Here is a 15,703-nt window from a genome sequence, read left to right as displayed (position 1 = left end):
TAGGCCATGAGCAGCCAGTTTCTCCAGGAGAATGCTGTGGGAAATGGTGTCAAAAGCTTTGCAAAAATCCAGGTAGATAATATCCACAGCTTTTCCCTCATCCACTAAGTGGGTCACCTTACCATAGAAGGACATCAGGTTGGTCAGGCATGACCTGCCTTTCACAGACCCATGCTGACTGGGTCTGATCACCCTGTTCTCCTGCATGTGCCGTGTAATGGCACTGAGGATGATCTGTTCCATGACCTTCCCAGCACCGAGGTCAAACGGACTGGCCTGTAGTTCCTTGGATCCTCCTTCCAGCCCTTCTTGTGGATGGGTGTCACATTTGCCAACCTCCAGTCAGCTAGGATGTCCCTGGTTAGCCAGGACTGCTCATAAATGATGCAAAGTGTCCTGGTGAGCACTTCTGCTAGCTTCCTCAGTAGCCTTGGGTGGATCCCATCGGGCCCCATAGATTTGTGCGTCTCCAGGTGCTGAAGCAGGTCCCTCACCATTTCCCTTTGGATTACAGGGGCTTTGATCTGATCCCCATCCCTGTCTTCTAGCTCAGGGGTCTGGGTACTCAGGGAACAACTGGTCCTACTGCTGAAGACTGAGGCAAAGACAGCATTAAGTACCGCAGCCTTTTCCTCATCCTTGGTCACTGTGTAACCAGCTCCATCTACTAGAGGACAGAGATTATCCTTCGTCCTCTTTTTATTGCTAATATATTTATAGAAACTTCTTTTATTGTCCCTGACAGCAGAAGCCAGGTTTAGTTCTAGCTGGTCTTTGGCCCTCCTAACTTTATATATATATAAAAGTATATGTGTGTATATATGTGTTGTGGTTTGGCCCCAGCCGGGAACAAAGAACCACGTGGCCGCTTGTGGGAAAAATCAGAAGAAATAAGGCAGAAACTCGTGGGTTGAGATAAAAGCAGTTTAACGACACAGCAAAAGCAAGAGAAAACAATAAGACCGGTAAAGGAATATACAAATGCAATTACAGTGCCGCCGCTCCCTGACCAGATTCTGACCGATGCAGTCCACACAGTGCTTCGACTTCCTGCCCCCTTCCCCGGCTAGCTCCCGCCTCCAAACCTGGGCATGGGTCACATGGCATGGAATAACCGTATCCCCTGCTGGCTCCTTGGGAAAATTAACCCCATCCCTGCCAGAACCAGAACAATGGACTGTGTGCAAGCTGGAGTCAGATTGGGGGTGTGGGCACCCTGTGGCCTGTGACACAAACAGCTGGAGCCAGTGTGTCCCCGGGCCAACTACCAGATCCAGAAGGGCCTCAGCCTCCAGCCATTTTGTCAGGAGTGGTGTGCATCCCCAAAACCAGCTACTGGGGAAGACTGGTGTGAGTGAGGTGTGTGAGGGGCTCACTTTAGTAGCAGGAGTGGGACCACAGGTCATAACCTGTGTACTTGGTGTTGGCTGCTGGGGGGCGCAAGTGTTTGTATCTTCCCTAAACCAGGTGTGCATGGGGTGGGCATGTGTATTTACCAGTAAATTTCATAGAATTATAGAATGGTTTAAGTTGGAAAGGACCTTGAAGATCATCGAGTTCCAACCCCCGTGCCATAGACAGGGACACCTTCCACTAGACCAGGTTGCCCAAGGCCACGTCGAGCCTGGCCTTGAAAACCTCCAGGGATGGGACCTCAACAACTTCTCTCGGCAACATTTTCCAGTGCCTTACAACCCTCAAAGTGAAAAATTTCTTCCTAATATTTAATCTAAACCTGCCCTCTTCCAGTTTGGAGCCATTCCACCTCATCCTATCACTACCTGCCTGAGTAAAAAGTCCTTTCCTAGCTCTTCTGTAGGCCTCCTTTAGGTACTGGAAGGCGGCAATCTCCCCAACAGCCAACAGCTGAACAGCCCCAACTCTTTCAGCCTCTCCTCATAGGAGAGGTGCTCCAGCCCTTGGATCATCTTTGTGGCTCTCCTCTGGACACACTCCAGCAGATCCATGTCCCTCTTATGTTGGGGACTCCAGAGCTGGACACAGTACTCCAGGCTACCTTTGAGTATTTCAATTTGGACCAGTTGGCAAGTAGGAGGTGCCAGGTCTGGATAGAGATATCAGGCAGGCAGAGGCTCCATGCTTATACCTGGGAGGGGTCCTGCAGGTCTAGAGTGCCTGTGAGACAAGTGTTTGGTGTATCAAGCTGGATGGTGGGTTCCAAAGGGTTGGGATATCCCTTTGGTCAGTTTGGGTCAGCTGTCCTGGCCATGTCCCCTCCCACCCCCAGCCTCCTGATCTTTGGGGCTGAGGGGGAGCCTTTGGGAGTTGGAGAGATAAACCTGATGCTGTGCAAGTACTGTTCAACAGTAGCCAAAACACTGGTGTGTTATCAACAGCTTTCTAGCTACTGATCAAAGCACAGGACTATGAGGGATGCTGTCACCTTTTCTAGCTACCAATACAAAGGACAGCACTATGAGGGCTACTATGAGGAAAATTAACTCCATCTCAGCCAGATCCAATACAGTCCTTTTTGGAGCCCAACGTAGAGCATGAGGAGGTTGAGATAAGGAGAGTAATTGGGAGAGGTAATAGTCAAACATGAACTGAACATAGCTAGAGAGTGGAGTAGAATGATTGTGGGAATTTCAGTTTTTGTAATTGTGGTGAAGGAACAAGGGGTGGATTGTGTGTAAGTTGTCCACTTTTGTTGGTGTTGTAATTATATGATGTTGATTTCGGCTTGGGGAATTCTTTTTGTTGATGTAAGTGAAGTTGTGTGATGAATGTGTATTTTCATAGGATCATAGAATGGCTTAGGTTGGAAGGGACCTTAAAGATCATCTCGTTCCAACCCCCTGGCCATGGGCAGGGAAACCTCCCACTAGACCAAGTTGCTCAAAACGCCATTCAGCCTGGTCTTGAACACCTCCAAGGATGGGGCAGCCGCAGCTTCTCTGGGACAACCTGTTCCAGTGCAAGATTTGGTTCTCTTTCTCATCATCCTAGTCTGGTTTCATTAAATTAATTTCCCCAAGACAAGCCTGGTTTACCCGTGATGGCAATTTCTGAGTGATCTCTCCCTGTCCTTGTCTTGACCTGCAAGCGTTTTGTCACAATTTTCTTCCCCTGTTTAGGACAGGGAGAGAAGTCCACCGACACCCAGTTGCACCCAGTCCACCGACACTAGTTCCCCCCGTAGCTGGAACTTAGCAATAAGGCACAGGGCTCAGTCAACCACTGAATGGCCCTGGTTTACACTCAACCAATCCCTTTTATACTCCTTCATAGGAGTAGCAGGGAAGTAGAAGCCCTGCATGGTTGAGGAGGAAGCTTCTGAAAAAGCTCAAGTGGAAGAAAGAAGTTTACAGTATGTGGAAGAAAGGACTGAGCACTTGGAAAGTGTACAAGAATGCCGTCAGAGTATGCAGAGATTAAATGAGAAAACTCAAGGCCGTCTTGGAATTAAATCTGGCCAGGGATGTCAAGGTCAACAGGAAGGGCTTCTTCAAGTACTTAGAAGTCAAAAGGAAAAATAGGGAAAATGTGGGCCTGCTGTTGAACAAGACAGGTGCTGTGGTTACAGATAATGCAGATAAGGCGGAGTTGCTGAATGCTGCCTTTACTTCAGTCTTTACTGCTCAGGCCAGCCCTCGGGAGTCCCAGTCTTCACAGGTAACAGAGACAGACTGGAGGAAGCAAGACTTTCCCTTAGTTGAAGAGGATCAAGTTAGATAACAATTAAGTAAACTGGACACCCACAAGTCCAAGGGTCCTGATGGGATACACCCACAAGTGCTGAGGGAGCTGGCGGAACTCATTGCTGGGCCACTCTCCATCATCTTTGAAAGGTCCTGCAGAACAGGTGAGGTGCCTGAGGACTGGAGGAAAGCCAATGTCACTCCAGTCTTCAAAAAGAGGAAGAAGGAGGACCCAGGAAACAACAGGCCAGTCAGCCTCATGTCCATCCCTGGAAAGATGATGAAACAGCTCATTCTGGATGTTATCTCTAAGCATGTAGAGGAAAAGAAGGCCATCAGGAGTGGTCAACACAGATTCACCAAGAGGAAGTCATGTCTGACTAATCTGATAGTCTTCTACAATGGCATGACTGGATGGGTGGATGAGGGGAGGGCAGGAGGTGTTGTCTACCTTGAATTCAGCAAGGCTTTTGACACTGTTTCCCATTAACATCTTCATAGGCAAGGTTAGGAAGCATGGCTTAGATGAATGGACAGTGGAGCAGATTGAAAACTGACTGACAGACAGAGTTCAGAGGGTTGTGACTGGTGGTGCAGACTCTAGATGGAGGCCTGTAACAAGCGGTGTTCCTGAGGGGTCAGTACTGGGTCCAGCCCTGTTCAATATATTCATCAATGACCTGGATAAAGGGATAGAGTGTACCATCAGCAAGTTTGCTGATGACACAAAACGGGGAGGAGTGGCTGACATGCCGGACCTGGACAGGCTGGAGAGTTGCGTGGAGGGGAACCTAATGAAATTCATCAAGGGCAAGTATAGGGTGCTGCACCTGGGGAGGAATAACCACATGCATTGGTACAGGTTAGGTGCTGATGTGCTGGAGAGCAGCTATGTTGAAAGGGACATGGGAGTCCTGGTGGACAACAGGATGACCATGAGCCAGCAATGTGCCCTGGTGGCCAAGAAGGCCAATGGCATCCTGGGGTGCATCAAGAAGGGTGTGGCCAGCAGGTCGAGGGAGGTCATCCTCCCCCTCTACTCTGCCCTGGTGAGGCCACATCTGGAGTATTATGTCCAGTTCTGGGCTCCCCAGTTCAAGAAGGACAGGGAACTGCTGGAGAGGGTCCATCACAGGGCTATGAAGATGATTAGGGGACTGGAGCATCTTTCTTATGAGGAAAGGCTGAGGGACTTGGGTCTTTTTAGTCTGGAGAAAAGAAGACTGAGGGGGGGATCTTATTAATTCTTATAAATACTTAAAGGGAGGGTGCCAGCGGGGTGGGAACAGTCTTTTTTTCAGTGGTGCCCAGTGATAGGACAAGAAGTAACGGGCACAAACTTGAATATAGGAAGTTCCATCTTAACATGAGGAGGAACTCCTTTCCTCTGAGGGTGGCAGAGCACTGGCACAGGCTGCCCAGAGAGGTGGGGGAGTCTCCCACTCTGGAGCCATTCAAAACCTTCCTGGACGCTGTCCTGTGCAACTGCTGTAGGTGACCCTGCTCTGTCAGGGGGGTTGGACTGGGTGAGCTCGAGAGGTCCCTTCCAACCCTGACCATTCTGCGATTCTGTGATTCTGTGATTCTCTGCCTGTCCTGTTACTAAGGTTTTAAATGCCCTCGGACATCTCAACTGGCACTAATCACCAGTGAATCAGCAGCTGGGTCAAACAGAGCAATTATTACCTCAGATGTAGACTTTTAAGCCAGTGTATTATGTAAAGTAAGGTGAAATATGTCGCACCTTTGGCCTGTCTATTCCTCAACTTGTTAGCTGTCTTTTTCTTTTAACTCTCCTTCCCCATGGGAATGACATCTCACTTTAACATCCTATCCTATGGCATGGTGCTAAAGCTATGTAAGTGATACATAGCCCTCTATACTCAGTCAGAAGAAAAGGGCTTCTCTGGGCGAAGTTAATCTTGGAAAATGATTTTAAGGATGTTAGCAGTGGACATACCAAGCTTTCAGTCCTTTGGTCAGTTTGGTCAACTGTCCATGCTGTGTCTCCTCCCAGCTTTTCTGGCACTCCCAGCCTACTCGCTGGCAGGGCAGTATGAGGAGCAGAAAAGGCCTTGACTCTGTTTAAGCACTGTTCAGCCATAGCTAAAACATCCCTGTATTAACACTGCTCAGCACAAATCCAAAACATACCCCTACTGATTGTGGATATCAAATACATGTGAGCAAGATGTCCTGCAGGAGCACTGGGGCTCCTAGCAAGGCCTCTGCAGGAAATGACAAGAGTGATTAAGAAAATTCCATGGCAAAAATGCTTTAGAGCATGGAAACAGTGTGTGGAAAACATGATACTGTGTTGCTCTCGTATGCAGACTGTTTACACTTTATTGTTACTAATAGAAGAATTAAAGCCAAAGTAAAATGATTTGTCTTAGAATCTCTGTAAGAGGTAAACAAGATGTTATCAATAGGAGCAAGAAAATTGTATGAGGAGCTTTTAGGTGCTTTTTAAAATGTATCAGTGACATCATGTGTGCTGGTTTTGGCTGGAATAGACGAAATTTTCTTCATGGTACCTAATATGGGGGTATGTTTTGGATTTGTGCTGAGCAGTGTTAATACAGGGATGTTTTAGCTATGGCTGAACAGTGCTTAAACAGAGTCAAGGCCTTTTCTGCTCCTCATACTGCCCTGCCAGCGAGTAGGCTGGGAGTGCCAGAAAAGCTGGGAGGAGACACAGCATGGACAGTTGACCAAACTGACCAAAGGGACATTCTGTATTATACAGTATCATGCTCAGGAATAAAAAAGGGGGGGAGGTTGGTGGGGGCCAGGCGGTGCTGCTAGGGGACTGGCTGGGCATCGGTTGGATGGAGGTGAGAAATTGCTTTCATTTGCATCACTTGTCTTTCTTTGGTTTTGCTCCTCTCTCTCTGTTATTTTCTGTTTCATACAGTGTGTATTATTTTTATTTTATTTTATTTATTGAACTGTTCTTATCTCAACCCACAATTTTTCTCACTTTTATCCTTCCAATTCTCTTCTGCCCATCCTGCTGAGGAGAGAGTGAGCGAGTGGCTGTGTGGTGTCTATTTGCTGGCTGGAGTTAAACCACAACAACATTGTGGCAGATGCACTCGCCCTGACAAAGACCCAACAAAGACCCCACAAACGTCCACAAAAACTTCCTGCCACAACTCTTGTCACACCCACACAGTGATGGTCAGCGATTCATATAAATATATATGTGTATATATAAAATAGATATTATAGATACACATCACATACTTGTAACAATTAGTAGACTAGGTGAGAAGAATGAATATAAATAAAAATGTTAAATTTATTGCATCTGTTAATCAGTGTGTGGAAGTTTTGAGATATTATGAGATACTTCAAAATGGATGACCATGAATGAAGTCCAGACTGCATAGATTGAATCTACACTTCAGACTCTGTTCAGGGTTCAGAAACGTAGCTTACATTGATTCCTACATTTAGATGTATACATTAACTGTCTTAACTTTAAATGGAATCCATTCCAAATCTATCCTGAAAAATTGTAAACCTCAGTGTTAAAATTAAATTTTAAGAACTATATATCTTAACAAAATATTTTTGCTTTTATAAAGTTCTCATGCTTTTAATTATCTTCAAAGTAAATAGACTAAACCTAAATATATTTTTTTTTTAATTTTCAAGCTACTTGTCTGTATTTCCTTCCTAATCACCAGACATAAATAAATGCTCTGTAAAGTGTAGTTGTAAGGACTCAGGACCCTGAGTGCATTAATCAGCCTTAATTGCCCTCACCTGCTCCACCGCAGGTTTTCACCCCAACCTTGTGACCAGAAGCACTTTGTGCCTGCCCCAGCCCTCTTCCTGAGTTGCTGTCTGGATTTCTTGAGCTGACCTTTTGTGGAGACATTCCTGAATGAAAAAGGGCATAACTTAATTCCGTTGAGCAACCCAGGGTTTGAACTAAGCACGGAGGCCTATGTGCAACGTCCTTGGCCCCCCCTTGGCTGCCCTAAAAGGGAGAAAAAAACTGCTAAGCAGAATGGAATTTGGGACAAGATAAGCTGGGAGAAGAGTAAAACAAGAGGTGCGTGGACAGAGGGCCTTAGCCAATCTAGTTGCGGGACGTTGCGCGTGAACAAGGGAGCTGGACCAATTGTAATGTTGTTGCCTATGCATGCTTTTGCTGTAAGCCTATATATACTCTTTGAAAATATTCAATAAATGAGAACGACCATACTCACATTGAGATTTCTTCGTTACTCCGAGTCCAATCCCACTCTGACACCATTGCAAAACCATTACCTGTGTTCCTCATCTTTTAGTTATATTCTAGTGTCACTTTCCTAGGAGTCTCAATATCATCCCATTTTCCTTTATTCCTTGGCTTGAAAGAAAGCGTTTTTGAATGGAATATCAGCATGACTTGTTTAGTTGGTTAACTGTATCAACGGACTACTGTTACATAACATGAAAACACATAAGCTTTAATGACCCCTTCATCAGACTGTAGAATAGGTACTATTTTTTTTAATGAAGCATAAGCTCTAGTTCCCAATAACATTCACTTTAAATGGGAAAACCTACTAAAAAATACAAAGAAGGTGATTAAAAAAAGAAAAAACAATAGAGGGAATCACATCAGACAATTTCTTAGAAATCCAACTGAAAAATAAAATTCTAAATTATGGAGAGCACCCTCTGGGAGATCAGTGTCTTTTGTTTCTGTTTGTCTGACTAAATAATTTATTTTGAACTAATAGTATCTATTCTATACATAACAAGGACATAAAAAATAACAAAAAATTAAAACTCTATAGCTTGCTGGGCTAATCTATAACATTTAACTTCCATAAAACTAAAATATTTAGAGTACAGATAAATAGTGGCATATAGGCTCTTCATATCTTCATATCTAATGATCCTGGATTTTAATGAGAATTTTGAGGTATAATGCAATTAATCTAACCCTATAGCAAGCAGGAAGCATAATGCAAGCCTTTGCATAATGTCACACATTGCATCGAAAGGTAAACATCAAAAGACAATATTAAATAGCTACAGTTTAATATTAAGCAACACCCAGAAGAGCTTCCAGACACTGGATTACAGTCCTCCTTACTGTTAAATTCTCAGAACAATCCTAAATTATGTATATCATATATATGCCACCCTCATGAAGAAGTTTCTTTGAAACTGTAGATGTCAGACTTCTGGTGTTTTTAATTAAAGTCACAGTTCCCATCTCCCAGTGAACCTGACATTTGGATATTTCATTTATTCAGTCTTTTTTGAGACCTTATGCTAAGGCAAAGAGACAGAAGGATATTCATGCACTTACTTCCTAGTAACAGTACTCCAGTTATTATTAAAACATAAGATTTCAGGAGAAAAAAAATCATGTAAGTAGCTTTAGTAAATTTAGCAAATGTATGATTTAGATATCTGTATATGAAATAGTCATCCTAGACTTCTTTAACAGTCAGTGGAGAGCAATAGGCAATTTCAGACCAATGTTTATTTAATTATTTCAGATGCTTCATTTAGTGTGTCGAATTGCATAGTAACTGTGCTGATTTTCCCCAATAACTGTAAAGCCAGTCCAGCATGAGTAATTCAGATGGCCATTTCTACACTGTAAGTGTATGTACTTATGAATCCAGCCCTTATGAGAGTTCCATACATGAACACTTCTAGGAGACATATTCTGTGTTACTTAGATCTATGTTTCTTTTCTAATAAGCCTCACCAATGCTTTCTTGACCTCCATGTATCTCAGGCTGTAAATAGTTGGATTTAACTTTGGAGTAAGAATATTGTATAAGGTAAAGATTATTTTGCCTTTTTTTTTCATGTCATCAACATGGTGAAGAGACATGCCACTTGAGTGACCAGCTTCATCAGATGTGTATCGGCACATGCCAACTGCAGTACAGCAGGCATCTCACAGAAGAAATGATCCATCACACTGGGACCACAGTAAGGTAGCCTCAATGTCAGGACAGTGTGTGCAATTGGCAGTACCAGGCCACTCGCTTGTGAGAGTGAAGTTAATGATGTGACACACTTCCTTTTGCTCATGATCATTGTGTAGTGGAGTGGGAGACATATGGCCACATGTCAGTCATTAGCCATGACTGCCAGGAGGACGCATTCAGTAGTTGCCAGCACAAGAAAAACGTACATTTGAACTGCACAGCCAGTTAATGAGATGGTTCTTCTCTGAGCTAAAAAGCTAATGAGCGATGGAAGAAAAGCTCTGCAAGAGTAACATATATCTATGAGAGATAAATGCCTGAGGAACTAGTACATTGGGATACGCAGATGAGGATCCAGGTGGATAAGACAGAAGATAAGTAAGTTTCCTAGCAATGTTATTATGTAAATAAGGGTGAAGAAGCCAAGTATGAATCGCTGCGACTTTGGATCACCAGAAAGACCTAAGAGAGTGAATTCTGTCAGTAGTGTTTGACTGGTGTTTCTATTTGGAATTATGCTCTCTTCAGTGATCAAACTAAATAACCTGTGATAGAGAGCTAGGTAAGACATTAAACAGCCATGGTTGCCCTATACATAGAATTTTCTTTCGCCTACATAATTTTGGACACAATGTACAGATAACGGGATTCCTATTAATTATAGAAGTTTACAGTGTAGAAATTCACATCTGAACTAATTGTCCAGCCTTCACTTGTACTCGAGAGAAAAAATAGGCTCATATGAGTGATGTATCTCATCATAAGGACCGGAGGAATTGCTTCCTAGCTGAGCTATTTCTTTGATACTATTATGTACAGGAATGAGAAGCGTGACTCATCTCAGTTAACATTAGATTCTTATTATGGAGATGTCTACAAGCCAATACAGTGGTCCTTACCCCACCTATTACATAAAATGCAGTCAGACGTACACTTCTGGAATGCAACCCACCCAGCCTCTTTTGGATGAGAATGTTAAACTGTACAGTGAAGATTATGTATGAGCAGAAATCGGCATGTAATTCTTTTTCATCACTCTTACTCTTACCAAACAATCCACTCGGAGGTAGATTTTCAACTAAAAATGAACAATAAAACTGACATGAAATGTATTTTTACATACAGGTTATAGAATAAAAAAAGGTTAAAGATGCTAAAGATGGTTAAAGATGGCCAGCATGCACATTTTTGCTCTAAAAAAAGTGCAGTAATTTGAATGATATCTTAAATGGGGAGGTGGAGAAGATGGAAAGTAGGGAAATAATATATGTTTGACTTGCTGAACTCTTAATTCTCTCAAGACTTATTTCAGATTTGTGTTTTCCTAGACTGAAAAAAGGTACGTTGAAATTCAGGTTCCATAAATGAAGAATCTTACATATACCTCCAGCTGCTATTGACTTAGGAGTCAAAACTGCCTTATGCTTTCTACATGATTAACAGAACATTCTTACTAAAGGTGGCTGATTAACATAAAAAAAAGGGAAGTTCCTTTTTTACCCTGTGATTATAGAAAAAATAATATAGCATCTTATCCCTTAATTCAGCATGTTCATTAAGTGCCTAAACTTAAGTGGAGTATATCCTGGGTTGCCTTTGTTCTCAGCTGGAAATGAGAATACAAATGAACTTAGCTTATGTACACCTGTAATTGCATTTATTAAGTTTTCAGTTAAAAATGTGCGTTCTTGACTACGTGAATGACATTTTTTGTTATTTAATAGAAAAGTAAAATTTCACTTGCATAATTTATAAGAGAAATTCTACAAATGCTTGAATTTTTCATAAACTGTCATTATTTTCCATTCACTCAGACACTCTCAAAAAATTACTTGCAGCAGTATTGCTATTTCTTATATGGAAGAAAGAGAAAATATTTGTCATGATCTTAGCTAATATCTACAGAAAGATAGAAAATATGGGACAGAATTTATTTGGAGGTTACTATTTTCTATTGATTGACCACGGAAAGCAATACAGAATTAGAAAAGTAATTACAGACAGCCTATGGTCAGGACTATGGCAGCCCAACTCATACTATAAACAGTGCATTCTTAATCTCTGGGAAAGCTACTTCTCCCAGAAGCCTGATTTTAACTACTTGGGACATTCTTCTCTAAAGAGTTTCAAGTTTATTTCATACGTCCAGTTCTGCTTCTGACCCTCCAGTGGGGCAAGGAACAAAGTTGGCTGACCTTGGCCGTTGTAGCAATAAGTATAAGCAACAGCCTCTCTTCATACCCTGCCTGGGAATCAGCTATAAACATTGGTCTTATCACTCTGAGAGCAAGGAGTGTCTGCACAATATGCTGTTAATTTCAGTAGTTAAAGGAGGCCTAGCTAAGAAGCAGTTACTGAAAAAAATTGGTCCTGTTTTACCTCAAACCAGGATATAAGTATAGATACAGATTAGGTTTTGTGTATGTATATATTAACATGTGTAAACATATACTAACATGACATTATTTAATTAAGTAAATAAAAATATCAGGAAACCAGAACATACTATGCTGCTCTTTCTGGACTTCTATGGCCAAATATCTTGTCTTTGGTGTTCCAGGATAGGAGTTCTCAGTCATTTTCCATCTAAAAGTATATTTCCGCTTTTCATTCTTCCTGATCACTGTGATATTCAGAAAGCAAAAGCACAGTTACTGAAGAATTGCTTTCATGCTTTATTCATAGACAGAATTGACAGAAAGAAAACTACATCTTCTGTGTAAAGTTGCTATTGGTGTTTTCTTAGGAGTTTCACTAGCTTAAAAAAATATGAGCAGGAAATTTCCTTCTTTCTTTTATTTCTCTTATGCCATCTGGGACATGTTCCCTAGATTGCAGCCAAAATAAAACACAGGCAGAACAAAGAAAGGGTTCCAAAGTGAGTTTATAGCACAGACTCCTGGATATCACATATCTTGACATCTCAATTGGGCTTGCATGCTGCTGTTTCAGGTTTTAGCTACAAGTGCACTGTTGCATTAGTTGAGGACATCCAGATCGTGCTTGGATACAAAGTCCATCATTTTCATAGAATGATTTGGGTTGGAAGGGGACTTTTAAGATCATCCATGCTTCTCTGGAAAACCTCTTCCACTATCTCACCAACCTCATTGTAAAAAATTTCTTCCTTATAGACAATCTAAATTTACTTTCTTTCAGTTTAAAACCGTTGCTCCTTGTCCTGTCAATACGTGCCTTGGTAAAAAGTATCTATCCATCTTTCTTAGAAACCCTCTGTATATATTGAAAAGGATGCCCTCTGGATGGCATCCCTTCCCTCTAGCAAATCAAGTTCCCCCAAAGCCTTCACTTCTCCAGGTTGAACCACCCCAACTATCTCCGTTTTCTTCATAGGAGAGGTATTCCAGACCTCAGATCATTTGTGTGGCGCTCCTCTGAACTCACTCTAACAGGTCTATGTCTTTCTTGTACTGGGGAACCCCAGAACTGGATGCAGTACACGAAGTGGGGTCTGACAATAGCAGAATAGAGGGGGACAATGAGATCCCTTGACCTGCTACCACACTTCTTTTGATGCAGCCCAGGACACAATTAGCTTTCTGGCCTGCAAATACACGTTCCCAGCTCATGTCAAAAGCTTGCGAAAACTTCCTGCCACAACTCTTGTCATGCCCACACAGTGGTTGTCAGCATGTATTCATTTTGGTCAAAACATGAGGAAGCTGGTGTCCTCAGCCAAGGCGGGATGGGGGGGTGGGGGGAGGAGGAGGAGCACATGACCATATTTGACCACAGGTCAGTTCAGCTAGGGTATAAATGAAGTCTGCTAGAGAGCCATTTTGAGTTGGTCCTCCTTGGAGCAGCAAGTCTGCACTCGGGGACTCTCCCCTTGGCCTGGGACATCATCCAAGGAAACTCCTCAAGTTTGAGAGCCCTCCCTTATTAGGTGAGTGATTGCATGTTTTGGGTCATGGGCCATAAACCTTAAGAATTCTTAAGTTGGTTGTGTAGTATTCACTCTCAAATGACATTTTGAATTTATGGATTGTTAATGTTTGTTGGAGTCTCAAAGCAGTTTCAGTTAGACTAAAACTTAGTTTGATTTTGTTACCATCTTGTAAAAATAAATCCCATTTTTAGTTTGTTAGTCAGTCTGGCATGGTTTTGTGAGGTTCCACAACAATCATGTAAAGACCAAGATTGTCTAAGTGACAAGATCAGAAACACTAGATGTGGTGCCCATGTAAGCACAACTGAGATCAATGAGGGAAAGGTAATTAGAATCACAGAATCATAGTATCGTTTATGTTGGAAAAGGCCTTTAAGATAGAGTCCAACCATAAACATAACACTGCCAAGTCCACCACTAAACCTAATTGACATACCTACATGTCTTTTAAGTACCTCCAGAGATGGTGACAAAATCACTTGCCCAAGCAGCCTGTTTCAGTGCTCGATAACCCTTTTGGTGAAGATATTTTTTCCTAATATCCAGTCTAAACCTCCCCTGGTGTGGTGGTACAGCCCCCCTGGGCAATGTTGCAATGTCAGAGCAAGCCAACATTGTGTCCTCGTCTTGGTTACAAGTGCAGTGAATTGGGACAATCTGGTACTTTCTGGTCCTGCTTACAAGTACAGTGAGTTGGGACGATTAGACACTCCCTAACCATACATGAAACTCCTGTTGCCTGGTAACCAGACCTGAACATCCTACTGCCTGGATCATAGCCCAGTCTGGAAGGTTTCTGGAAAAACACTGACTAAAGTCAATCATCATGCGATCCTATAAATAGCAATCCTAAGTACGACCCTTTGAAGCCTCCAGGATCGCAGCAGGCTGTGACTCACTATCTTCCCCGGAGCTGGGACGCCTCTCAGGGTACATTTTGCAAGGATTTCAAAGATTGTCCGCTGATAGATGCTGAAGAAGGAGAAGGGTTCAAAAATCATCTGCTGACAAACACTGATGGATCACAGAATCACAGAATTATAGGGGTTTGAAGGGACCTTCGGAGATCACCTTGTCCAACCTCCCTGCCAATGCAGGTTCACATTTAGAAGGAATGCATCCAGGCAGGTTTTGAATATCTCCAGAAAAGGAGACTCCACAACCTCTCTGGGCAGTCTATTCCAGTGCTCTGCCACCCTTGAAGTAAAAAAAATTCTCCTTATGTTCAGATGGAATTTCCTGTGTTCCAGTTTGTGCCAACTGCCCCTTGAAAAGAGTCTGGCGCCATCCTCTTGATACTTGCCCTTTAAATACTTGTAAGCATTGATGAGATCCCCTCTCAGTCTTCTCTTCTCCAGGCTCAGACCCAGGTCTCTCAGCCTTTCCTCATAAGAGAGGTGCGCCATTCCCCTAATCATCTTCATAGCTGTCCACTGGACCCTCTCCAGTAGTTCCCTGTCCTTCTTGAACTGGAGAGCCCAGACTGGACACAGTACTCCAGGTGTGGCCACACCAGGGCAGACTAGAGGGGGAGGATAACCTCCCATGACCTGCTGGCCACACTCTTCTTGATGCCCTTAGTCTTCTTGGCCACAGGGCACATTGCTGGCCCATGGGCAACCTGTTCTCCACAAGGACTCTCAGGTCCTTCTTTGCAGAGCTGCCTTACAGCATGTCAAACCCTAACCTGTACTGGTGCATGGGGCTGTTCCTCCCCAGTTGCGGTACCCTACACTTCACAGAATTCACAGAATTCACAGAATTGTTAGGGTTGGAAGGGACCTCTGGAGATCATCTAGTCCAACCCTCCTGCCAGAGCAGGGTCGCCTACAGCACGTTACACAGGACAGCGTCCAGGCGGGTTTTGAATGTCTCCAGAGTGGGAGACTCCACCACCTCTCTGGGCAGCCTGTTCCAGTGCTCCACTACCCTCAAAGTAAAGAAGTTCCTTCTCATGTTAAGATGGAACTTCCTATGTTCAAGTTTATGCCCATTACCCCTCGTCCTATCACTGGGTGCCACTGAAAAAAGACTACTCCCATCCCCCTGGCATCCTCCCATTAAGTATTTGTAAGTATTAATAAGATCCCCCCTCGATCTTCTTTTCTCTAGACTAAAGAGACCCAAGTCCCTAAGCCTTTCTCCATAGGAGAGATGTTCCAATCCCCTAATCA

The 15,703-nt window shown here is 43.2% G+C and overlaps 1 protein-coding gene across 1 annotated transcript in view; it reads right to left on the bottom strand.

The window, feature by feature from the left end:
- Nucleotides 1–9,491: 9,491 nt before the first annotated feature.
- LOC104290418 overlaps nucleotides 9,492–15,703 on the bottom strand; it is a 27,875-nt gene continuing 21,663 nt past the window's right edge. The window contains 3 exon segments of the mRNA XM_009889510.1: nucleotides 9,492–9,707; nucleotides 9,774–10,061; nucleotides 14,429–14,501. Of these exon segments, the coding sequence (XP_009887812.1) occupies nucleotides 9,492–9,707; nucleotides 9,774–10,061; nucleotides 14,429–14,501 (577 nt within the window).

This window comes from Charadrius vociferus, unplaced genomic scaffold, assembly GCF_000708025.1.
Source record: "Charadrius vociferus isolate BGI_N301 unplaced genomic scaffold, ASM70802v2 scaffold527, whole genome shotgun sequence".
In the NCBI taxonomy this organism is placed as follows: Eukaryota; Metazoa; Chordata; class Aves; order Charadriiformes; family Charadriidae; genus Charadrius; species Charadrius vociferus.
Note: the sequence above shows the minus strand (reverse complement) of the source record. Positions and strands in the feature narration are given on the sequence as shown.